General features: G+C 43.5%; 1 protein-coding gene across 1 annotated transcript in view; it reads left to right on the forward strand.

Moving 5' to 3' along the window:
• The first annotated feature begins 1,475 nt into the window (after positions 1-1,475).
• Positions 1,476-24,813, forward strand: part of AP1S3 (adaptor related protein complex 1 subunit sigma 3) — a 52,774-nt gene continuing 29,436 nt past the window's right edge. Inside the window, exon 1 of the mRNA XM_040639845.1 lies at positions 1,476-1,649. Coding sequence (XP_040495779.1) covers positions 1,647-1,649 — 3 coding nt within the window. The 5' untranslated portion in view covers positions 1,476-1,646. The remainder of the gene's footprint in view (positions 1,650-24,813) is intronic.

A 24,813-nucleotide genomic window follows, 5' to 3' on the forward strand; every position in this document is an offset into this window, starting at 1 on the left:
AATTTTGGGTCATCTGTCAAGAGTCAAACTCACCCCATTGACTGGGGTACAATTGTTAAGTATCCTCTTCCAGAGCCCTCTGGAAGATGCCCCAACACTGGGGAGGAGGCCAACAGGAGGTGCGTAGCAACATGGAGGTGAGCTCTTAGAGAGCTTCGAGGCTGTCTTGGGGGCTGTCCGTGCTCATGATGCCACAAAGTAGGGAAGACCCACCGGCTTCCGGCTCCAGCCACCACTCTGACCTCCTATCACTTACGTCCAGACACAGACGCCTACTTTAGGGTCTTTTGAAAATGACAACTCTCCTCTTTTCCTTCTGAGCACTGGCTTCTCACCTCCAGGCTTTGGTCACTGCCTCAGGGGCAGCCTTCCCTGCCCCCATCTCCCAGCTCAATGAATGTGGCTTTCCCTGAGCCCATCCCAGCCACCTATTCTTACCCTCCTTATAATCTTTTTACCTACTTAACACTCATCTTACTTCATAATTATTTCAAATTATTATTATTTATTTACCTATTTATTATTTGTTGTCCCACAAGAGCCTGTAAGCTTCAGAAGAAAGGCAGCTTGTTTGTTCCCAGCTGGACCCCCATCTCCTTTTGTAGCACTTGGCACAGAGTAAGCACTGATAAATGTGGCAGGGATGCATGGATGGACGCAAAATCCCTTGTTTCCCATCACCTCAGCTGGCCCACACCCCTCGGAAATTACACAGTAAATCCTGGGAAGGACTTCCACCAATTTTGGCTTCCAGGGACGGATCTCTTTGGGTATTTGATGACACCAACGGACTCTCCCAAAAGAACATTATGTATACACTCAAAACTCTGCTTACAACCTGGGGGTCTGGAGACTTCTACCGTCCCAGGTAAAAACTCTAGACTTAAGAAAAATCAGGTGGAGAAGGAGAGAGACTGGAGACTTGACGGCACAAAGTCTTAGGAAAGACATCTTAAAACCAGACCTGTAGAAAACGATCTATGTCCTCGGATTGCAGGGTTAAAAGAGATAAAGAAAGAAAGAAATCGGGGCAAGTAACCTCTTCTAGTTCCGGATCTGCCAACCACTCCTTCCCTTCGCGGTTTAGGTCGAGCCCGCCTCTTGCCACTTTCCCTAAGTGTATTCGCAAGTGCCAGGGCAGATACACGTTTCTCAAATAAATGAGTGACACGTTCCCAGGGCAGAATCAGGAAAGCAGTCCCCTCGGGGCTCCCTCCTTAGCGCTTCCCAGCGCCCGGGGTGCGGAGGCGCACGCAGGTGCCTGTGCACCTGCTGCCGCCTGCGGGGCGCTGGGCTGGGAGAGCAGCGGCGCGGGGCGGGGAGAGTGGCGGAGAGGCGGAGGTGGAGGAGGCAGAGGAGAAGATGGAGGAGGGAGAGGGGGAAGTGGAGGAGGGAGGGGAGGGAGAAAGCGGGGGAGGAGGGCGAGGAGCCGGAGGCAGAGGGGTAGGAGGGAGAGGGGAGGAGCGCGGGGAGGAGTCTGCAAACTTTCAGTTCGAGGGCATTGTGGGAAGCAGCCATGGTCTGAGGCGGGCACCTCACCTGTCAGCCGCGCCGGCTCCTGCGCTCGCCTCGCGCCCTCGTGACCACCGCGCTCGCCACTCGCCGCTCGCTCCTCGGCGGGCGGGGGCGGCGGAGGCCCGGCCACCATGGTGAGTGACCCGGGAGCGCGCGCCGCGGGAGGCATCTGCGGCGGCCGGGGGTGGGGTAGGGGGAGCCGCCGCCGGGTCCGGTCCGCGCGCGTCTGCGGTCCCGCCGCCGGAAGCCGTCCGGGACTCCCTCGGCCACCGGCGCGGCTCCTTCATTCATTCGCTCGTTCGCTGTGCGCGTCGTCTGTGCCGGGCACGAGGCCAGGCTCCGGGTGTCGCGGGGGACCAGGCGGACCTGTGCTGGCGGGGGGCTTACACTCTCCGGGGAGGCTGCGGACGCGGGGAGACGAGTCGTCTACCGGGAAAGTAAAGGTTACCTCCGCGAGTGTGTGCTCCGAAGTCCCCGCTACCACCGGATGGGGGGGGGGCACCTCTAGGGAGGACTGCGGGGAAGGCCTCTTGGGGGAGGTGACATCTGAGCTTTTGGAGGTCCTGAAGGGGCGCTGCCCTAGTGGGCGCGGACGGAGCAAAGGCCCAGAGAAGAAACCCTTGCTTGTAGCAGAAAGACGGACAGAGGCCAGAGCCCTTGAAGCAGGTCCTAGAAGCCAAGTTAAGGAGTTCGGGTTTCATTCCAACAGAATTGAGCCTTGGGAGCCTTTTAGCAAGATAACAGACCTCATCCCTTCTACACTGAAAAAAATGCCTCTGGCTGTTGGCAGAGAGTGGACTGGGGTGTGTGTGAGGAGGGGTGTCAACGCAGACACAAGGAGACCAGTTTCAGTGCCCCAGCTGAGAGATCCTAGCATGCACTGGGGTAAAGACTGTCGCAGGCACCCCTTCCAGTGCCTTCAGTCCAGGGCTACTGTTCTGAGAGTGTGAGGGCCCCACTTCCCCAGGTGAGCTCACCTCCCAAATGTAAGCAGGAACAGAAGTGACCTGCACTGTGAGGGCTGGAGGGCCCTCCTCAGGCAGGAGCAGGAGGGCCTGTGGGTTCAGAACGTTGGTGGACAAGGACAGCAGCGGGGTGCTGAGCCCCTGGACGGAAAGGCCACAGATGCGGGTTCCCAGAGGAGGTTTGGTTGCACAGACTTGAGGTGCCCTGGTAGTTTGTTGAGGGTTCCTTCCTTGTAAGTACAGCACCATGCAAAAAGGAGGCTGTAAATAATGGAGCAGTTCTGTTGGCTTGCTCAGGTTTCCCAAGGAACATGGTGACAGTGTGCCTAGCTCGCCATTATCATTTACCTAACGGAGGATGGAATAAGGCCCTGGAAATTCTGAGTAGCAAAATGCTACTTCCATCCCGAGAGCTGGGGCAGGATCCTTGCTCTAGACAGCGCTCGCTGTGGAGTTTTCTTTTTCCTTGTGATGTCATATAAACAGGTAATCAGAAATGTGTGAAGTTTCCCTAGCTTTTCCACCAGGCCTTGCCTAACAGAAGTGTTCATGTTATTACTGAGCACTTCTACTGGGCCACACGGGATGCTCAGCCCTTTCCATTCACCGTCTCAGGCAATCCTTGTAGCAACCAGATGAAGGTGTTATGCTCTTTGCATTTTACCTGCTCTGATCTGTTCAGCAGTGTGGCCTTGGACAGCCCCCTTGACCGCTTTGTGCCGGTTTGCTCGTTTGTGAAATGGGGATAATAAGAAGGGGTTCTCCAAGTGCAGTCTGAGGAACTTAAGGAGTCCCTAAAACTTTTCAGAGGTCCACAAGACCCAAGTATTTTCATAATAGTTCATAATAGCACTATGATATTATCTGCCTTTTTCACACTCATTCCTACGTGACTGTCTGTGGAGTTTGCTTGAAACTGACATGCGCTGAGATAGCGTGACAGTTTGAATGCAGAAGCCCCTCGGAGAGTCCAGCCACCTCCTATTGAGTCGGTCGTCAAAGAGATTTGAAGAATTGTAAACCTGCGCCACTCTTCTCACAATTTTTTTTTTCTTTTTTTGCTTTGGAAAATATTGTGACTTCGTGAAAAAGATATTTCTCTTAATGTGTAATACTACTTAAAATGAATTAGTAAATATCTAAAAATTTTTTCCCATTAAATGTATATTACAGTACCTACCAATGGAGACAACCTACATACATAAAAGGTCTTGGGGGCTACCTATTTTTAAGAGTGTAAGGGGGTCAGAGACAGGCTCTGTGAGTTAATGCAAGCGAATGCATTTAGAGCAGCTTTGCCCTCTGTAAGAGCTCAGGGACTGGGGCATCTCCTCTGTTCTTCCTGCCATGAGGTGACACCACCCCGCCCCGTTGCCCAGCAGCTTTGGCTTTTTGGCGAGGGCCACTTGGTGACTCCCTGTCTTTCTCCTGCTCCGTTCCTGACTCTTGCCAGCTCTTACTCTAGGAACCTGGAAGATGCTTACAACGTCCCACCTGCTGCCTCTCCACCAGAAATGGTTCTTCATTCCCTTGTGCGGGTGGTCCGCATGTCTAGCACTAAGACTTCATACGTCCTGAATCTCAGGACTGTGTTTGTATCTGGATTATCTTATTTGAATCAGTTTTGTACTTCTGCACCCTGTCTTTGTTTTTGAAACCTCTGCCATGGAAAACAATGTAGGGTTATTGTGTTTCAGGGATTCCCGCGGTTTCTGAGCCCAGTGTATTTAAACATCTTAGTGGGAAGAGTTTAGTACTGAATGGTTGACAGTGTTGATGGAAGGAGGAGGATTTTCTTTCTTTCTTTTCTTTCTTTCCTTCTTTCTTTCTTTCTTTCTTTCTTTCTTTCTTTCTTTCTTTCTTTCTTCCTTTCTTTCTTTTTGTTTCTTTATTCTGTTTTCTTGTAAGAAGTTGGCAGTGGGGACTTGGTGACATTTGAAAAGCTTTGGGGACACCTTTAGTAAAAATGCAAGTCGACTTTGCTTTATGTAATCTTCATGCTTTTGGAAAGTTGAAGTGACTTTCAAAACCACATAGTCAACAAAACAGAGGAATCACTCACTGAAAGAAACTCAAACGGTGACTGGTTTTTTGAAATAGGAACCATCATCTTCTTGTGCTGCAGAACCAATTCTCATCGTGTATGCTGTTTATCTAAAGTGAGAGAGACTTCCACTAAAAAAAAGAAAAAATCACAGATTTCTTTGGTATGATTTTAAATCTTCCTTGAGAGAGAGAGAGAGAGAGACCTTCCCAAGCTGAACTGTGAAGCCGTTTCTTTATGAGCATTGATGTTAGCTTGAAACAGCATGAATGCTTCTTCTCCTAAATCAGGTCATTCAAAGTTGCCCATGTTCATCCTCATCTCATTGTGTTACGTGCAAACAGGAAGGGTGAAGAGGAGTTGCGGAGGGTGAGGGGGGAGAAGTCTGACCCGGAACCTATAGATCCTGCTATGATCCCCTCCTCCTCACCCAGTAGATCAGTGTAATTGTCCCAGGCTTAAGTGAATTGTAATAAGTGTGTAGTTACTCTGGCAGTTTAAGGCCCAGTTTGAGGGTGAAGTAGTCTGTTAGAGCAATGAGCGCCTGCCTGCTCTGAGGCCCGGTTTGGGCTGCTGGCCGGGGGTGAGTGTAGAGTAGAGGGGGTTGGGAATACGGGAGGGAAATGTCCCTCTGTGGTGTTCAGTTGTCCCCAGAGGGTAAACCACGACAGCCCTTCCCCAAGGTTTCCCAACAACACCAGTGAGACTTGTATTTACCCCTCGCCGGGATTGTTACTTCTGAGTTCCCATTACCGGCTTCTGCGGCAAATACCATCAACAGGTTACAGGTCTTACCTGGCATTTTACGAACAGCAGCTGGAAGGAAATGGTCAGCTGATTTGTAGTTGCCACAGGGCATTTGCAGTGTGTGTCCTTTTGTGTCCCTTGAATGATTTCATTATCGACTAAAACAGAATAGATAAAGCTACCCCTCCTCCCCACTCCACCCCCCACCACAAACAACAGAAAACTCCTTGAAGAGTCCCCAGAGATAAGCAGTTTTGGTTATCTCCATGACTCATTCCTTCGATATTATTTTGTAGTTACAATGGCCAGAGGTTCTCCCAGTGGTCCGAGATTTCACTGGGATAACTTCTTTCCTGGGACCCTTACTTGCCTCTCAGAAAGTCTCCTTTCTGGTCTATCTTGTTCTTCTCTGATGGAATTCTTTGTTTTCCCTAGAGTATCCTAGCCATTTACCCAGGACAAACTTCCTTTTGACCACCCGGATCCCCCAGATTCTGTGATATGAGAGAGAATGCACACAGGAACCAGAGGCAAAGCCCGTTGAATCCTCTCAGGGCTGCCCTGACCTGTCTCACCAGCATCCTGACCAGCTGGAGAAAATGTGCTTATTATGTGGCTCCTGATGGCAGGATAAATTGTGAATTTTAACTATGATAAAGGAGTGCTGCAAATGATTTATGTTAGAAATGAAATGCCATTGACTATTATGAGGAAGCTGGCCTTTGAAAAATCTCTGACAGAGTCCCAAGTCTGAGACCTCAGATCTGAAATGACTCTCTCTAACGAGTTTCTGGAAGGTGCCTGGGGGAAAAGAATACAAGCGTTCGCTAGTCTCTCCGTGTGATGGGGCATAGACCTACGTATGTTCGGTCAAGAAGGGCACTCAGGATTCCATATTTTAATGTCCTTGTTGGATCTTTTCTAGCAAGACTTCAGGGCTGGGAAGAAATGACGGGTGTGTGGTGGGGTTCAGTGGATACGTAAATGCTACAGTAACCTTCTTTCCACACTGGGCCATTAAAGAGGGGGAAACTAAGGCCATGGCTTGCAAGCTGCCATGCTTCTACTCATTCTTGTAGAGGGACAGTAAGGAATGAACGTGACTTCTACAGATCATTTCAGATTAAAGAACTTCTCTACACAAAAACGCGAATGCATTTGGGTCCAAGATACAAAATTCATACAGACTTTCAAGATAAAAACCTAGGAAATAGCTTGTTTATGGCTAGGTGCTTAAGATTAGCATGCTTCACGTCTGCCTTCGGCTCAGGGCGTGATCCCAGAGTCCTGGGATCGAGCCCCACATCGGGCTCCCTGCTCCACTGGGAGCCTGCTTCTTCCTCTCCCACTCCCCTGCTTGTGTTCCCTCTCTTTCTGGCTGTCTCTCTCTCTGTCAAATAAATAAAATCTTTAAAAAAAAAAAAAGATTAGCATGCTTCATCTCACAAAGCTTCCTGCCTTTTCTGCTGTTTCAGTTATTTGGGTAGAAAAAGTTGAGCTGGTGCTCTAAAGCAGGGATCAGAAAATTTTTTCTGTAAAGTGCTGGGTTGGAAGTATTTTAGGCTTTATTGGTCCTATAGTCTCTATCATTGTCACTTAACTCTTCTATTATAGAGTGAAAGAAGTCATGGACAAGATGCTAATGGGTGTGGGTATGTTTTAATAAAGCTTTATTTATAAAAGCAGGTGGAGGGCCAGAATTGAGCTGTTGGCTATGGTTTGTTGACCTGTGTTCTAAGGTAACTTCCATTAATTCACTATATTCGACAAATGAATTGGACACCTGCCCTATGCCAGACAGTGCTTCAGGTAGGACTGGCTATATAATTTGTGGCACCCAATAGAAAATGAAAATGTAGGATCCCTTGTTTGAAAATTATTGAGAATTTCTAGATGACTGCAGAGCATTAAACCAAGTCTAGGATCCTTCCAAACTCAGGGACCCAGGTAAAGACTCTGGGTTCATGGAAACTAGCCGTGAGGTTAGTTCATGGAAACAACCCAGAGGTTGCTCATGCTGTTCGGGAGCCCATGTTCTTGGTGGGAAGTTCTCTAAACTTTCTAAATATTTTGTATCAATTACACAGAAGAAGATATTGCAAAGCATTGGTAAATCATCATCTCATTTTTACTTCGTGGAATTTGCAGACATTTCTGAGGCGGGTGATGTGGGGACCTGTCGGGGCATGTGGAATTGGGAGCAGTCCTGGGCTTGGTGGCTATGTCAGGCCCTGCCATTTCAGCCCTTTGTGGCCAGAGGAGGAGGGTCCCTTCATCCAGGGACTCAGCTGGCCCTTTGTCACTTCCTGAACCAGTTATGGCTGGACAAAGAATTCAGGATCCATATCCTTCTCCCAGGCATTGCCTTTGTCCATGTCCGCATACGTAACGGCTTCCCCAGCCCCTCCCAGGTTTGCCCTAAAAATCTGGGTGTGGTATCCTTTGTCAATGTAAATCCTGTACATAGCTCCCCATTTGTGTAAAATAAGGCAGATACACCCATATAGAAACTGGGAACTTCTAGGAGGATATGCAAGAAACAGTGATTCTTTCTGGGAAGGGCTCTAAGCATCTGCTGTGATGAAGTTTCACTTTTTATTGTATGTTCTATTAGACCATTCAGTTTCCTCCATTTGAATGTCATATCTTCTAAATTACATAAAAAATGACTTTTTAAAAATTGTGTCATTTATATTACTTCTCCAGCAAAACTCTGTTTTGTTTTCCCCTATTTTTGTAACTTCTTAAGGTTAGATGTGTCTGGAATTGGGATGGAAGCAGAAATTCCCTGAAAATACACACACACACACACACACACACACACACACACACACACACACAGGCTTTCTCTAACTTGGACTCTTGGCCAGACTTCTGAGATTCCTGTTTGTACCTTGCTTTCATATGAGACTTGAGAATAACCGAGGGGGAAAATGTGATTCATCTTTCTCATTTCAGAGACTCCGAAAACCTTTGGTAACAATGTAGAATGTTTTCTACTCACTTCCCAGGACTCAACGATTAAAATACAGAGATGGCTGTCAGATCACCTGGGGTTGGCCTCTCTGCATTCAATACAGAGCCAAACATTCCAGCGAGATTAAGAAGTCATGTCCCTGAAAAAGTCCAGAAGGCCCTATCAAATGTGGCATCAGATTCTGATTATCACTGAACTGTTCTGCCCCCAATTTCAGTGTCTGCTTCACACCCCCAGCTCCCCTTGCTGTCCTTAAAGAAAAGAAAAAAGAAAAAAAAAATCAACTTTTCATTATGCAGGTGAAGCTAGAAAAGACTTGGGAAAAATGTTGCTTTTAAGAGAAGTGTCAGAATTTCATCGGGGGACAGGACATGCTGTTGGAAGACACATCTTTGTTGTGTAAATATTTAGTGACTGGTTCCCTGTGGAAGTGACACACAGGGCGTTTTGCCCAGCTTTCCCCCCCCTGGAGCCGCTGGCGGAGGGCGGTGTCAGATGTCAGGGCAGTGTGTCCAGTAAGAGAATAAGATGAGGCAGACAGCCCCAGGCCCTGCATGTAAGCTCTGTGATCTTGAGCACTTCGCTTATCCCTCTCACACTGGGCCTACTTCCTCAATTTACCTGAAGATCAAACAAGATAATCCCGCTCAAGCCCTTTGCGCGAGGCCTGGCACCTAGAACGCATTCCATCAACGTTAGCTAGGTTATTTTTAAGAGAAACTGGAAAAAAACTCGCAAAATGTTTAAAAATGGTTCATAAGTTGTTTTTTTTTTTTCTCCCCCTAGGGAACTTATTTGAACCAATGAACTAAAGAAACAAAGTATCCTAGACTGTAAACACTGGGGAGGTGGGAGAAGGTAAGGGTTATCATAAGATCACAGTGTTTTTCCAGTGTGGTTCAAAACCCAGCGTATGTCTAGGACATTTTTCTTTTATTTCTTAGACAAGTACTTTCAGTTTCTTTACTAAGAAGCCAAGTCCTCCATTCTGGTACGTGGCATATGAATCCTACCTTTCAAAGTGTATTTGGCCTCATGACTTCCATACTTTAAGGATTCAGATAATCTACACCAACAGTCTTGGTAAAATAGTAAGGGGGAAGGGGGGAGTTGACTGTATAACCAGGCAGATCCATCTTTCAGATTGAACCTGAACTTTGAAGGAGGGTGATGGATGTGCCATCTCCTGCCTCCTAACAAGTTTTGTTCAGGCTGTAGACATCGTTGTCCAGGTATAAAGGCCCCGGGGACAGATTTTTAATGAGTGCTGGGTAGACTGCGGTAGGAAGAAAATGAAAGTTCTTAACATTTAAGTGATCATTACCAGGCAGGGTACTGAGGTCAGCCTAGTAAGCATAGCCTCTCAAACTAAGTTGTTCTCAATCACAAAAAAAATTCACATTAAGAAAGATTAAATAAGCATCACTATGAAACATGAATAGGGTCCCAAGTTATTAATGTTTCGTTCGACTTCAAAGTCATAATGAAAGTTGCCTGGAATGTCTACTATTTCCAGTATTTCCTTGCTCCTCAAATGATTTGAAACAGAACCAAAGTCCAGTCTGCCTCTCAGAAGACTCCAGGAGAAAAACCTAATTAGAGGAGTATTTACTATGAGACAAAAATTCAATGATTAACCAGTATTGTTGGTATATTCCAAATTGATTACTCTGTCCAGACGAAGTGATAAATGAAGAAATAATATGTGAATCACTTCTCAGGTTTTTTTTTTTTTTTTTTCCTCACTTGTTTTCCTCTTTGAGCTCTTAACTGGGGAGGTTATTAGAAAAGAAAAACCCACAAGTGGAAGATCTGTTTCTTGATTATAAGAAACTTGTATTGTCGGGAAGAAATTTCTCACATGCACCGTAAATCTGGATGAGTGTGGGAGTGGATCATTAAGCACCAATGTTTGTTGTTCAGATTATGTCATTGCTGCAGGAATTCCGCGGAGCAGGACTTGGGAGGGGCTCATGGGAGGGAGAGAGAGGCACGGGACTGAGTCCAGAAGGGCAGGGCTATCCTGCCTTCAGCTTTTCAGAAGAGAGCAAACCGTGCGTGCGCTGGGTGTGCGTGTGAGTGGACGGGGTTGATAAGCAGACCGTAACGACAGGCAGTTATAAGGAAATGCAAATGCTGGAGGAGAGCCTGGTTTCTCGTTGAGGCCCCCTTGTCTAACTTTGCTCTCCCATCAACCCCACTAGGACAGGATTCATCTGGTATCATCCGGGAATGAGACTTCTCACAAGTGGATTTTCCAGAAAGTTCAGAGGGAGAAACTTTTTTGTTTTTGTTTTTAATTTTAGAGGTGGAAAGATGTTAATACTCTTCTCAAGCACTTGGGCAAATGGGTCAAAAGTAGCTTGAGGCTTGTCCAAAGTCAGGAGCAGCCTCACTTCACTCCTTCACTCCACTGCTTGGTTTTGGAGATGAGTTGCCTTCGTAGCGGCCAAGGTACAGTGTTACTGAAATTGCAGGTGGATTTAAGAGAGGGTGTGTGTGTGTTTTGTCCCGAAGGGGTTAGTTCCCTTGTGTACCTCTAAAATACCATTGGCTGTTCTTTCCCTCACTATCCTGCATGTCTGTCCCCAAACATTCTTCTACCACTTTCATGTATGTTTCAAGAAGGAAAGGTCATTTTAATGGCGGCGTAAGACAGACATCACTAGAAAGACAGAAGAGGATAACACTTGGAAGGATGGCTGCCCTGGAAATAAGGGGACTCAGGGTCGTCACCCGGCTATGCCAATAGCCGTGACGTTCACCACTCCCCTACCTCCCCAGGCCTGTTTTTGCTGTCCCATGAAGCAAGCAGCAAGCAGGGACCTGAGGCATACTCTTAAAAATCCTTTCTGGCTCTCCCAGTCTGTTATGAGCCACAAGAAAATCCTCTGCCTCTCCAAACCCAAAATACACTATTTTCTGAATGTCTCAGAATCAGAGGCAGGGCTGGCCTGATGCTCAGTTGTTGAGCCGTGTGTCCTTGTGTTGCTGTTGGTGAGAGTTGGGCTTGTCCTCACTGCAGCCCGCAGGTGGAATTTTCACGTCCACAGCTGGCCTGAAGGAATGATGGCCACACCAACACGGAGTACGCGTAAGTAGATAGTGAGTCATTGCGCTGCTCACACGTCTGTTTGTTTACAGAGTCTAGGCATGGTCGTGAGTGCAGTTTTGGCCTCGGTCAGGTCAAGTGTAAAGAAAGCATAGCATTATCGTTTTGCTTTAGGTACACATTTACTGCATACCTACTGTGGTCTAAACCCGGAATGGGAGCTTATGAAGAGCTATAAAGGAAACAGAATTGATAATGCTTCTGATCCCATTTGGGGGGGGGCATATAAATAGAGCAGCTTGTATGCTACCCTGAACTGTGGGTTTCTTCGAAGACTGTTGAAAATGAAGATGTGGCCAGCAGGGGCTGGGGTTCATAGGGAAGTGGAGATTTTGAGAGGGGTCCTGAAAGGATGTTACGGACCTGCTTCCACGAGGAGCATATTTCAGACATGGGCAGAGAGGAGGAGACAGGTGGTAAGGTGGGTCCCAGCAGGAGGTGCCTCAGGGCCCACAAGCCCATTGGCATGGGTGCGTGGGGGAACGAGTTTGGAAAACATACATGCATACACACACCCAAAATACCCAGATATCTAGTGTGCAAGAAGAAGTGGAGTACTTTGGTGGAGGATGTTGAAAGACAGGAGATTTTCTCCATGTCATTCATCTGGAGGACGGTCCAGGAAGGTCTGGCTTTTTTGTCTTCTGTCCAGCACTGTCATTTCATAGATGTGGACTATGAGTGGTGTGACGGGCCCTGCTTGGGACAAACACCTAAACTAAATCCCTGTTCCTCTGCGTATTTTTGGATGGTGGAGGGCAGTATGTACCCATACGAATGTTACTGATTTGAGGTGTTAAAAATGTAGTTTTATGTTCATCTTCTTTGTATTAGGTAAGTTGAACAACAACACCCATTTCTCAGAAGAACTTGAACCTATCTTTGCCTATGATCATTTTATTTTATTTTTTTAAAGATTTTATTTATGTATTTGTCAGAGAGAGAGAGAGAGAAAATGAGAGCGCGCACAAGCAGGGGAAGCAGCAAGCAGAGGGAGAAGCAGTCTCCCCCGCTGAGCAGGGAGCCAGACACGGGACTCGATCCCAGGACTCTGGGATCATGACCTCAGCTGAAGGCAGAGGCTTAACAATTGAGTCACCCAGACATCCCACCTATGATCATTTTAAAACAAATTTCAGGCAGTAAATATTTATTGAGCAACTATATGTCAATACTTATTAAAATTCAAGCATTACACTTACTTAAAAATAAAACATTTTGAAACATACGAGACTGGATGTGAAAACTTCAGCTTTGGTGCCTTTTGTAGAGCTTTGGAAAAGACTTCTCCTTTTGTCAGTTGCAAAATAAATAACTTTTGTTCTGAGAAAAAAAAGTTTTTCAAAGTGCCCTTCTTTGAAATAATGGGCTTGTCTGATTAACTGATGTTTATCCATATTTATGAGTAAAATCAATATCAAAAGTGTCTTTTAAATCATGGTAGAAAGTAATTTTTGGAGGAACGAGCTTAGCAAACATTATCCCAATAAAATTTGCATTGGCGCCATCTCTGCCCCATGTAAATCAATTTCAGGGTCAAAATGCTGATATTTTAAAGACCACACTAAATCTTGCTAACACAGAGACATTAAGAATTTTTAATAAAACCAGCCTTTAAATCCGATTTTCCTGAGCTCCTTCGTATAGCTAGTTAATGTAAATGTATTTTATCAGTAAGTGTTCAAAGAATAGAATAGCTTTGCAATAATCCTTATATTTTTAGCAAATATCTACAACATAATACACTTCCAATTTAGAATTATATTCTGTACTAGAGTCTTGACTGTGGAAGCTAAAAATTTTAGACCTTGAGCCAAAGTGACCCAAAAAGGTGTAAAGTTCTTTTTTATTAACTGCGAAATAAGACATTCATAAACAGACTAAGACTTCCTTTTCTTTACAAAGCATCTTTTTTCTCCCCAGTTTTTTTGAGATAGAATTGACCAATGCATCTTGGGGTGGTATTTTTTTAATAACATCATTGAAAGATTTATAATTAAATATCAGTTTTACTGCCAAGTCACACATTTATGGGTGCCAATGACTTTGTTTTTTTCTGTAGCTACACATTGCCAAAATTAGATTTGATTTCTGAATTTTAAAATGTTGTGCAAGGAAAAGAAGTGAGAAAATAGAGTGTATTTTTCTAACATTGCCAGTTTCTCTATTGGGTGATGTGAAGAATGGTTATTTCCAGCGAAAGTGATCCCAAAACATCTGTTGTATTCTCCCTTAAAAACAAACAAACAAACAAACAAACAAACAAACAAAAAAAACAGTTCATGCTGTTTGGAAGGTCTAATCAAAGAGAAACAGGTGTTCAAGATTGAAGATGTTAAGTCCATCTTCAGCCCTGTCGACGCATGGCGGACTGTGATGGCCCCCCAGTGGGCCAGGCCAGTGCAGGGTGTGGTCTGGTGCTCCTTGTGCTGCTTTTGCTTGGGAGTTGGAATCACCAGGTAGAGAGTAGAAGCCCTTTGGCCAATGCATGTTTATTTCATCATCCACCCTTCATCACTCACACTGAGAGTAGAAGGGGCCCGGCAAGGAATCGTATAATGAGATTTGAGCGGAGGTCAGGTTCACGATCAAGTAATAAGCCTTGAAGTTACTTTAATGGCAATTACAATAGCGTTAAACTGTGGACCTATGGCTGAAGCTTAAATCTGTGACAATGAAATAAAGTCACGTTAATGAATGTAGCATGTATAAAGTACCATGCTGGCGGTTCTTCAAGTTTTCTGGGGTAAGAACCCTTTTGAAAATCTGTGAAAATTTCTGAACCTATTCCCTAGAGCAAGTGCTCATAAATCTAAAATTTTGCATAGAATTTTAAGAAGTCTACCAACACCCCTCTCCCTTTTAAATTATCTTAAACCTTGGGCATTTATTGTAAAGGTATAGAATCCTAATCTGAAAGCACTACCTAGCCCTGCCACCTATATCTTGATGATTCCAGAAAAGTCTTTTAAGTGTCAACAACTTAATTTCTTTTATCTTCAATATGATACATCACCTAAGTATGTGGACTCAACATATAATTTGTGTAAATGCGCCCCAAACCATGCCCGCCATGGAATGGGTCGTTCTTGTTGATAAATATCATTGTCACGTGGAATACTTTGTTCATATTGGTCAATAGACTGGAGTCTTCCTGGAGGACAGGTCCCTGAGAAGTTATAGAGCCCAGACAGGGCACTTCTTCCCCTGGAGCTGTGTTCACAAATTTTTCCAAATTGTCCTTGTTTTTCAAGGACTCTGAGCAGAACACTGCGGCTAACACGGCTATCTTCAGACAGCTACTGTTGAGTAGATCGTGAAGCCTCTTTCTGGTTGTCGTTCCAGCCGTGGAATGACCACACCATGGTTGACTGGACTGTGTCTTCTATAGAGAGCTAATCTTGCCACTGTGGGCTATTTTAATTGCCAGGTTATGAGGATTACCTGTAGTCTTCTGTGAACAGCCTACAGTGCTGTGGACGGTAGTGTTATGCATCTAGTGAGCACAAACTCAGAAGGCTCAAAAGCTGTAATTAGTCTCATGTATGCAATGCACATTTGAAGACTGCCTTTGATCGGTAGGAAGGATTGATGTGTGGATGGTGGGTAGAGGTCAGGCTTTAAAGCCAGACGTATCTGTTTTGGAATCCCTCCCTGCCATTGGCCAGACTTTGAGCTTAGTCACTGACTTGGGTATTCTAGGACATCTGTCTGGGGTCTCGTATCAGTGTTCACTATCTGTTCCTTGCTGGTGGTTATCGAGATTGTGATGGCTTGTGGTTACTCACACTTCCTGCTTCTCTTAGCATCGCAACATGTTCATGGCCTGGAGTCCTGACTTTGCTCAGAAAGGGGCCCTATGATCTCTTGATTTGTTTTTGACAAGTGACCAACTGAAGTAGTTTTTTTCAAATGTATGGAGATGAAAGGAATAATCATCCACTCTCTGTCACAGAGGTTTGTCATCGCCTATGTTACATTACATTCCTAATTTAGCCAGTTAACCCGGATGATAAAGTTCCTCTGGTAGTATCGTGTTCTTTGGACTGCAGAGTAATGTACACATAAGAAGGGTTTATGTGCTTGAATTCTTTGCTGTGGAATTAAAGCCTTTTTAGATTTCTTAGGAAACTAGGACCCATTGCTTTAGTTTTTCTGACAAGGTTCACATGTCAGGTTGGTTTTACAAATCTGTGCGTCATTCATTTTAGGTTAGTTAGTACCAAGGTCTGAAGTTGGTTCATAAACCTTTAAGGAAAATGATTGTTATCTGAAGGTTAAATCAGAACCTAAAAGAATTGTTACTTGGGTCTTTCTGAAATTAATTAACCCAGTCTCTCTGCTTTCCCTGGATTGAATCCAAAATCAACTGTATACAGTTTCTCCCAGACTTACCTCCTCCAGACTCTTCCTCGCAAAGAATATGTGTCCTACACTGGAGCCCACGACTCAAATTAACCACGCAAGGAGAATCAAAGTCTGTCCAGTTTTATAGCAGATTCTCAAACGTTCTCCAGGGTGGTTTATAGAACATTTACCAAATCAATGGTATTGTTTTATTAACTCTATCAATCCTCTTGGTAAAATGAATTAAAAGCCCAAGTCAAAAATTAAATCATGTTCATTTAAAATAAAGTTGGGTCTTTGTTATTACTGTCAGCCTGAAATCTCTTGCACAGTCTTAGAATTCTTGCTGTATTTTTTAGTTTAATGTGCAAACCTAGTTTGGATTGAAGTAAAATCAGAGTTTCTATATTTGAAGTATGAGGCTGTTTTGTAAATGGCGGATAGTCCCATGATCGGTGAGAATTTTGTTCGTGCCATTTGTTAGGGTCTTTGGAAAAGTAGTCCTAGGTACATGCCCCTGATTATTTCGGCCTGGAGTGGTGACCAGAGATGGTTTAAATGTTACTTTTTAAGTATATTTGGTTTCAGAATGTGGTTATGTCTGAGAAACAGAAAGGTCAACCCTTTGTCGTTTTTGCCTCTTTATTAAACTCCATTCTGATGGGTGTGGTCTCTGTTCCTAGGCTGTAGGCTCTGAACGAGACAGAGCAGAACAAAGAACAAAAGGCAGAGAATAGCCATTTCCCATTGTTATCAGAGCAGACTGTGAGATACCCAATGATGCGAGTTATGCCCACGGCAGCGTCTTCTCTATGATTTTGCTCACACTTACTCGGCACATTCTTCCTTCCAGTGACAGTCACAGGGGTCAGGGGTCTGGGGTACAAAACGCAGGCCACTTCCATATTCTGAAGTCACTGGCATGTGAAAAAAACGAAGTGACTAAGCCAGGCTATAAATACTGCGGCACTTTTTCAAGCCTTGTGCTTAACCGGTGAATGTGTGTAGCATACATAAAATACCGTGCACTTTCTTTTTCCCTTTTGCAGAATGTTTTAGGGATTTATAAAACACATATCGATTCACTGTGTAGGCCCGGAGCTTGGACTGGAAATGGGCACAAGCTTATGTCCCGTATGAAGAACATCTCTGTCTTTTGGCCTCACTGGGGCTTCCCTGTGACCTCCTGGATAATACACAATTCTAAGTTTGAGATCCTTTGTGGATGTGAGGCTGGCCCCTTCCTTCCCACCCCTTGCACTCAGAGGGGTACCGCGGCTTCTGAGGATGACTTGTCTGGCTTTACGGGAGGTCAGAATGGCATACATGAGGCAATCGTGGAAGAAAAGTCCATTTTGTCATTGGCTTCATTACTGGGTTTGATTCCAGTTTACTTGTTTTTGTGACTTTATGGCACATTCCTGGTTTTACCCCTCCCTCTCCCTCCATTATTTGAACAGTAGGACAGCGGTGTTCTAGCAAAACTCCGTGGAGATCCCCAAAGCCCCCCAACATCTCTAACCAGAGCTGCTCAGATTTCACTTTCTACTCTTTGTCATTGACTTTTATTTAGATCTAGACATTCTGTGTTTAAAAAAAAAAACCCTCAAACTTGAAAACCACTTCTCTAAGGGCAAAAGGTAGAAGAGAACCAAGTTTTATTGCCCTTGTCTTACGTCAGGTAAGCAATGGCTCACAGATCTGGGGGGAAGACTTTGCTCAGTCAACGTGATCCTTGTGTTTTTTTAGAATATTTGGTTTCTGAGAAGTATGAAAAAGTGCTTTATGACTGCCCATCTGAGAAGCGCTCTCTGCATCCCATTATTTGAAAGAGTCTATGGTTATTGTTGCCTCGTGTGATAGGTATCTAGAGTCAGACAGTTGGGGTTGAAAGGAACCATGGAAATGATTTCAGGTCCAGCACCCCAGAGATGCTGGTCAAGTTGCCTAATCACATGGAACTGATTCTTGGTAAAATCCGGGATTGTAACCACAGTTGATACCACTAGGCCGTGTTGTTTTCCTAGGGCAATTATTTCATTGACTCAGTAGTAAATAGGTAGAGAATAAGCAAGCTTTAAACTACTCACAGAGCACCTAGAAACTACCAAATCACATATTCTAATTTCTATAGCTGATATCCAGGAGGCCCCAAGACATAAACACAACTCCCAAATTCCAAATAGGCTTCAAACCAGAATGCCCCCAGCATCTACAGTTGTATATAGATGGAATTGTTAAAAATGGAGCCAAAACAGCTCAATGAAAAAAATGGACAAAGGTCTTGAAGAGACATTTCTCCAAAGAAGATATCAAAATGACCAACAGGCACATGAAAAAAATGCTCAGCGTCAGGATTCATTAGGGAAATGCAAATCAGGATGATAATGAGATAACACTTCACACCCATTAGAATGGCTGCTATTTAAAAAACCCGGAATATAACAAGTGTTGGTGAAGATGGGGAGAAATTGGAATTCTTAGGCACTGCTGGGGGGGAGTAGAACATGGTGCAGCTGCTGTGGAAAATGGTATGGTGTTTCCTCAGAAAATTAGAGAATTACCATATGATCTAGCAATTTCATTTCTGGGTACGTACTCAAAAGAATTGAAAACAGGGACTTGGAAAGATTGTGGGAGCTCCTGGGTAGCTCAGTCGGCTAAGTGTCTGCCTTCGGCTCAGGTTATGATCTCAGGGTCCTGAGATCGAGTCCTGCATTGGGCTCCCTGCTGAGCAGGGAGTCTGCTTCTCCTTCTCCCTCTGCCCCTCCCCCTCTACCCACCCCGGCTTGTGCTCTCTCTGTCTCTCTCTCAAATAAATAAATCTTTTTTTTTTTAAAGAGAAGATTTGTGCATCCATGTTTTAAACAGCATGATTCATCAAAAAGTAGAAGCAACCCAAATGTCCATTGATGGATGAATGGATACAATGTGCAATATATATATGCAATGGAATACTATTGAGACTTACAAAGGAAGGAAATTCTGACACAGGCTACACTGTGGGTGAGCCTTGAAGACATTATGCTAAGTGAAATAAGCCAGTCACAAAAGGACAAATACTGTGTAATTTCACTTCTGTGACATATCTAGAGTAGTCAAATTCATAGAGACAGAAAGTAGAATGGTAGTGGTTAAAGAAAGGGGGGGTAATCAGAAGGGGGAATGAAACATGAGAGACTATGGACGATGAGAAACAAACTGAGGGCCTCAGAGGGGCGGGGGTGGGGGAATGGGATAGACCAGTGATGGGTATTGAGGAGGGCACGTATTGCATGGTGCACTGGGTGTCATACGCAACTAATGAATCATCGAACTTTACATCGGAAACCGGGGATGTACTGTATGGTGACTAACATAATATAATAAAAAATCATAAAAAAAAAAAGAAAGTAGAATGGTAGTTGCCAGGGGCTGGGGGGAGGGAGGAGTGGGAAGCTGTTGTTCAGTTCAATGGGGTACGGAGTTTCAGTTTGGGGAAATGACTAAGTTCTAGAGACAGATGGTGGTAATGATTGTACAACATTAGGAATGTATTAAATGTCACCGCACTATACATTTAAAAATGGTTCAAACGGCAGATTTTATGTTAGATATATTTTACTACAATAAAAACTTAAATCCTTAAAAATGGAGCCAAAATTTAAACCATAATAAAAGGATAAGGCACTTCTTAAAAGAATATTGTAGTGAATGGATCAGTAAGAGAGGGACCTTAATGGTTTATTAAAAATAGTGGCTGTCTAATTTATTGGGAGTTTTCTATCCATCACACGGTATTTGTTGAGCCTTTTCTGCATAGCATTTCTTGGTGGAACAGTAGATCTTTGCATTTTGGTAAGTAGACATTACTTCATGTGTTATTTCAAGAAAGGAAATAACAATGCTTCTTTGGGCCAGCTGCAAACTTAAGAGTCGTGTATTTCAAAAACTGCAAAAGAAAGAAGGGGGTCAGGTATCATTTATTTTCCCTCTGTCATGTATTAAGCCACTTAGTCTAAATTTTCACTGGCCCAGCTGCATTTTACTTTGGTCAAAAGACAGCTGTAACCTGGAATTTAAAATAAACACACATGCGTGTGTGCGCGTGCACACACACACACACACACACACACACCAACAACAGTATTTGACGTCAGTATCCCCAGGCAATCATCCTGACTCAACTGTTACTACTGATAGAACTTTGGGCAGCACCTCTCCTCTAGAACTGAGTTTCTATTAGATCATATCCAGTAGACTATTCAGCTTTAGCATTTTGCGAACTTTCTGGTCGTACCTTGAGATTTTTAGTGCATATACAGATTTAAAACAGCTTGCTCTTGTCTCATGATCCATATAGCTCTTTTTTCATTTCTCAGGCGAAAAAGTCCTTGAAGATTGCTTTTGAAGAAAATACAGAAAACCCAGTAGACTCAGTAAATAGCCTAGACTTGGGAAGAGCCATGGTCAAAGATGTCAAATCATCTTGATGTTAGATGGTGTTCTGTTAACGTCATTCTCAGTGTTGTTATGGAAACATTAAGCCCCCACACGCTAGCGTGATGGACTGTGTTATCAACTCTGGAGTCGTGCAGCTGGTGGGCCCTGCCGCTTCTCTGCCCTGGGAACAGTACCTGGAAAAAGCACGAGAACAGAAAGGGATGGATGCTGACAGAGACTTGGATCCCCATTCTGAAAATACTGGCTTGGAAATTTAAAACAGAGTTTTCCCAGGAGAACAAAAAAGTGAAATGGCTATGTCTAATGAGTGGTTTTAAGAAAATTCTTTTATTTCCTACCTACATGTTTCACATGTCCTTAGAGGCTTGCTTTCTACTTGCTGTACCGTCATCTAGGTACATGCTAGGCAACAAGCCTGGTCTACTTTTGTGTTGTCAAGATTTTTCCTTTGGCTGTAACTTTTTTCTGATAGTTGATTGTCTCGTTTTCTGGGAGGGGTAATATCAAATGTGCTGGAAGAACAGATACTTGTATCCAGTTGAAAAGTTGAATGTTCATCAACTAAACGTCACATCCCCATTGCAATGACTTCATGATTCTTAGTCGTGCCAGTAAATGGGCTAAGGGAGATTTTCTTTGACTATAGATGATGGATTATTCCTTTTTTTCTTTTACTATAAAATTTATAGGAAGAAAAATGCATAGTGTTCTCATGTTGCTTTTTCATCTGTTGTCCTAAATTTATCCACCAAAGATTGGCACTGAATATACACTTGCATGCTGATAGTATATCAACATTGCCCAGAAGAGATTAATTTATCTTCTCTCCCACAGGCAAAATTCTGCAATTAAGATGTGAAGCAATGGTTGATTTAGACATAATTCAAAAGCTATCAATATTATTCTAAACATTAATCTTCTAAATTCTCACAGCTCTATTGTGAGTTAACTAAATAATTCCATTTTACACATTAGCTTTTCTTTTTCATATTATGGAACTACTATTGAGTAAATTACTGCTTCATTGTCTTCTTACAAGAGCAGATCTGTCATATTCATTCATTCATTCATTCATTCATTCATTCATTCAAAAAGCATTTATTGAGGGCCTACTATGTGCCAGGCACTGTTTTGGAAGCTTGGGATACATCAGTACACAAAAGGCTACATGACTACCTCATGGAGCATATGTTGTATACTGTGGAAAATGATAATAAAATAATAAAGTGGGGCACCTGAGTGGCGCAGTCAGTTAAGCATCTGCCTTAGGCTTAGGTCATGATCCTAGAGTCCAAGATCGAGCCCTGTGTCAGGCTCCCTGCTCAGCGGGGAGTCTGCTTCTCCTTCTGCCCCTCACCACACTTGTGCTTTCTCATTCTCTATCAAATAAATAAATAAAATATTTTAAAAAATTAAATAATATAATAAAATGTTAAGTCACAAATACTTTGAAAAATACTGGAGTAGGGTTGGAGGATTAGGAGTGTTGGGGCAGGCCAGTGATGGTAGCACATCATATGTAAGTGGTCAGGGTAGGCCTTACTGAGAAGCGGATTTTTTAACAGATTTGATGGAAGTGAAGAAGTGACTCATGCAGATATATGGGGGCAGAATGTGCTGAGCAGGGGGTACAGCTGGTGCAAAGGCCCTGAGGTAGGGCATGCTAGTATGGCTAGGAGAGGGCGAGTAAGGGGAAGAGTGTTTGGTGACATCAGAGGTAGGGAGGGGCACATTGAGTAGGGCCATGTAGGTCATGGTAAGGACTTGGCTTTTTCTTAGAGAAAGCATTTTGAGCAGGGAAGTGACCTGTCCTCTGTTCAATCTGGCTGCTTTATTAAGAACAGATGGTAAGGGAGCAATGGATGAAGTCATTGTTATGACCTGTCTAATTAAGTCTCTTAAAACTTCGCCAGGCTGATAAAATTTGTTGAAGGGAAAATGTTGAGCGTTCTAAGGAAATTTAGTTGCATTCTTTTCTAGTGCTAATATCAGTCTGGTGCATCCGAGTTGATTTACCATCAGAGTATTAAAATTTAAGGGCCTTTTTAGGTCTGCCTTAAAGAAAAGGATGAGCTATTTAAAAGTGGAAGTTATGTACCATGCAACTTTCTAATGTAAATGTGCTGAAAAAGAGGCCTTTCTTCCGTTGTGTTTCTGGTGGCCTATGGAATAGCCAAAGGAGAAGCAACCCCCACCCCCCCATGTACTCTTAGATTAAATTCCCAGTAATAGGGGTGCCTGGGTGGCTCAGTTGGTTAAGCGTCTGCCTTCGTCTCAGGTCATGATCTCAGGGTCGTGGAATTGAGCCCCACATCGGTGGGCAGGGAGCCTGCTTCTCCCCCTCCCTCTCCCTCTGCCTGCTGCTCTCCCTGTTTGTGGACTCTGTCAAATAAATAAATAAAATCTTTTAAAAACGTTCTCACCAATGGCCTAGAATTTAAAATGTATCCAAAGGGAGGAGGTTGCACAGGGAGGAGTAGAGGCAGCACTTCCCAGCCTGGCTCCCTGGGGCTTCAGGGACAGTGTTGGCTTGAAGCTGCCAGTGATGCCGTCAGAGCAAGATGGCGGTCTCCAAATCCTCAAGGCTCAGTTCTAGCGATGTTACCTCCCTGTGTTTTGGTTCTTACTTGCCCTTTGAGAAGAATTTATGTTAACTGTTTTTTCACTTTCGATGAAGGGAATGCCTACAAATACTGGGCTATTTCTTGACCTAAAGCTCACAACAGCAAAGCCGTATTTTCTCTGGCAGGGTGTGTTGGTGTGGGGTTGGGGTATGTGGCAGAGTCCTTGGTCTGGCGCCCCTGAGTAACAGCTCTGCCTCCAGCTTCCCAGCATCCCAGAAAACCCAGTTCTTGCCTTCCTATGTTACGGTAGCTACTGTATTGTGTAGTTCCCTAGCAATCTTCGCTTAAAAATTTTTAAAACTATGACTAATACATAATTATTGCAGAAAATTTGGAAAAAAACAAATGTAAAGAGGAAAATACAAACCACCTGAAATGATGCTTGAGCAAACCTTGTGATGTTGTTTATACAATGACTTTTTTCTGCAAATATTGTAAAAAATAAACATGAACAATATCTGAAATTATTGAGAGACAGAACATATACAATTTCAATCACGTGTATAAAGAATATACAGATATTCTAAATACTGGAAGTATAAAGTCAACTTTCAAAAGTAAGAGAAGTAAAAGGGAGAATCTAAAATGATATAAGATGGGGGTGCCTGGGTGGCTCAGTTGGTTAAGCATCTGGCTCTTGATTTTGGCTCAGGTCATGATCTCAGGGTGGTGAGATCGAGCCCCATGTTGGGCTTCATGCTGGGCGTGGAGCCTGCTTGAGGTTCTCTCTCTTTCTCTGCCCCTCCCCCTCTAAAAAAAAAAGAAAAAAATGATATAAAATGATAGGCGGCAAAAATGATCTAAAACACAACTAAGTGATATGATATAAAAACAATCAGCTAAGTGATATAAAAATATATAAATGAAATGATATAAAATAATCCTTTGTTTATATCAAAAACTGAAATGTGACTATGAATTTTACAAGGCATGCATTTTACTTTACTGGAGTGATTCCCGGGAGGGCTGATTTGGGTTTGGCACATTTAGTAATGAAAGCATGTGGTCATTCGGAACCTGTCTGGTTTCTTTTTAACTTGGCAAGCATGCCTGCTGGAGAGCTATGTCGTTTTTCTAGTGTTTGTAATTGAGTCTGTCTGCATTTTTATTTTTCTAGAAGTTAGAAGTTTGACATTGTTTCTCTCTCTCTAACCTTAACTTAGTACAGCACCAATTCTCCTATAACAAATTTGATTCTGTACTTGATCAGTCAGCTTAAGAAATGGGGGTTTCTGGTACACTTGGACTAGTGAAGGCACAAAGTATCAGATTTAATCTTAGGATCATCATCGTTTGCAAAAGTTCTGAAAACCATTATAACTAAATTGTGTGTATTGCTTGGGTAAAAAGCATAAAGCAACAGGAAAAGAAGACCTCAACTCATTGAAACTTCAAAGCAAAATAGGTTAAGGATCAGCTTACGAGAAACTAAACTACATTAAAAAATTTTTTTTATTGTTTCAAGTTTTTACTTATATTCTTATATTAACTATATATATTAACTAACTAGAATACATATATAGTGTATATACTATATATATATATATAGTGTATTATTAGTTTCAGGAGTAGAATTTAGTGATTCATCACCTACATACAATACCCAGGGCTCATCACAACTGCCCTCCTTAATACCCATCACTCATTTAGCCCCTCCTCCACCTACCTCCCCTCCAGGAGCCCCCAGTCTGTTCTCTGTAGTTAAGAGTCTCTCTCATGGGGGCACCTGGGTGGCTCAGTCAGCTAAGTGTCTGCCTTAAGCTCAGGTCATGATCCGAGGGTACTGCACCGGGCTCATTGCTCGTCGGAGAGCCTCTTTCTCTCTCTCCCTCTGCTGCTACCCCTGCTTGCGTGCACTCTTTCTCTCTCTGTCAAATAAATAAATAAAATCTTTTTTTAAAAAGAGAGAGAGTCTCTCTTATGGTTTGCCTCCCTCTCTTTTTTTTTCTTTCCCCTATGTTCATCTGTTTTGTTTCTTAAATTCTACATATGAGTGAAATCATGTGATATTTGTCTTTCTCGGACTGACTTATTTCAGT

The sequence above is a fragment of the Ursus maritimus genome, unplaced genomic scaffold (genome assembly GCF_017311325.1).
Source record: "Ursus maritimus isolate PB19 unplaced genomic scaffold, ASM1731132v1 scaffold_1, whole genome shotgun sequence".
Lineage (NCBI taxonomy): Eukaryota > Metazoa > Chordata > Mammalia > Carnivora > Ursidae > Ursus > Ursus maritimus.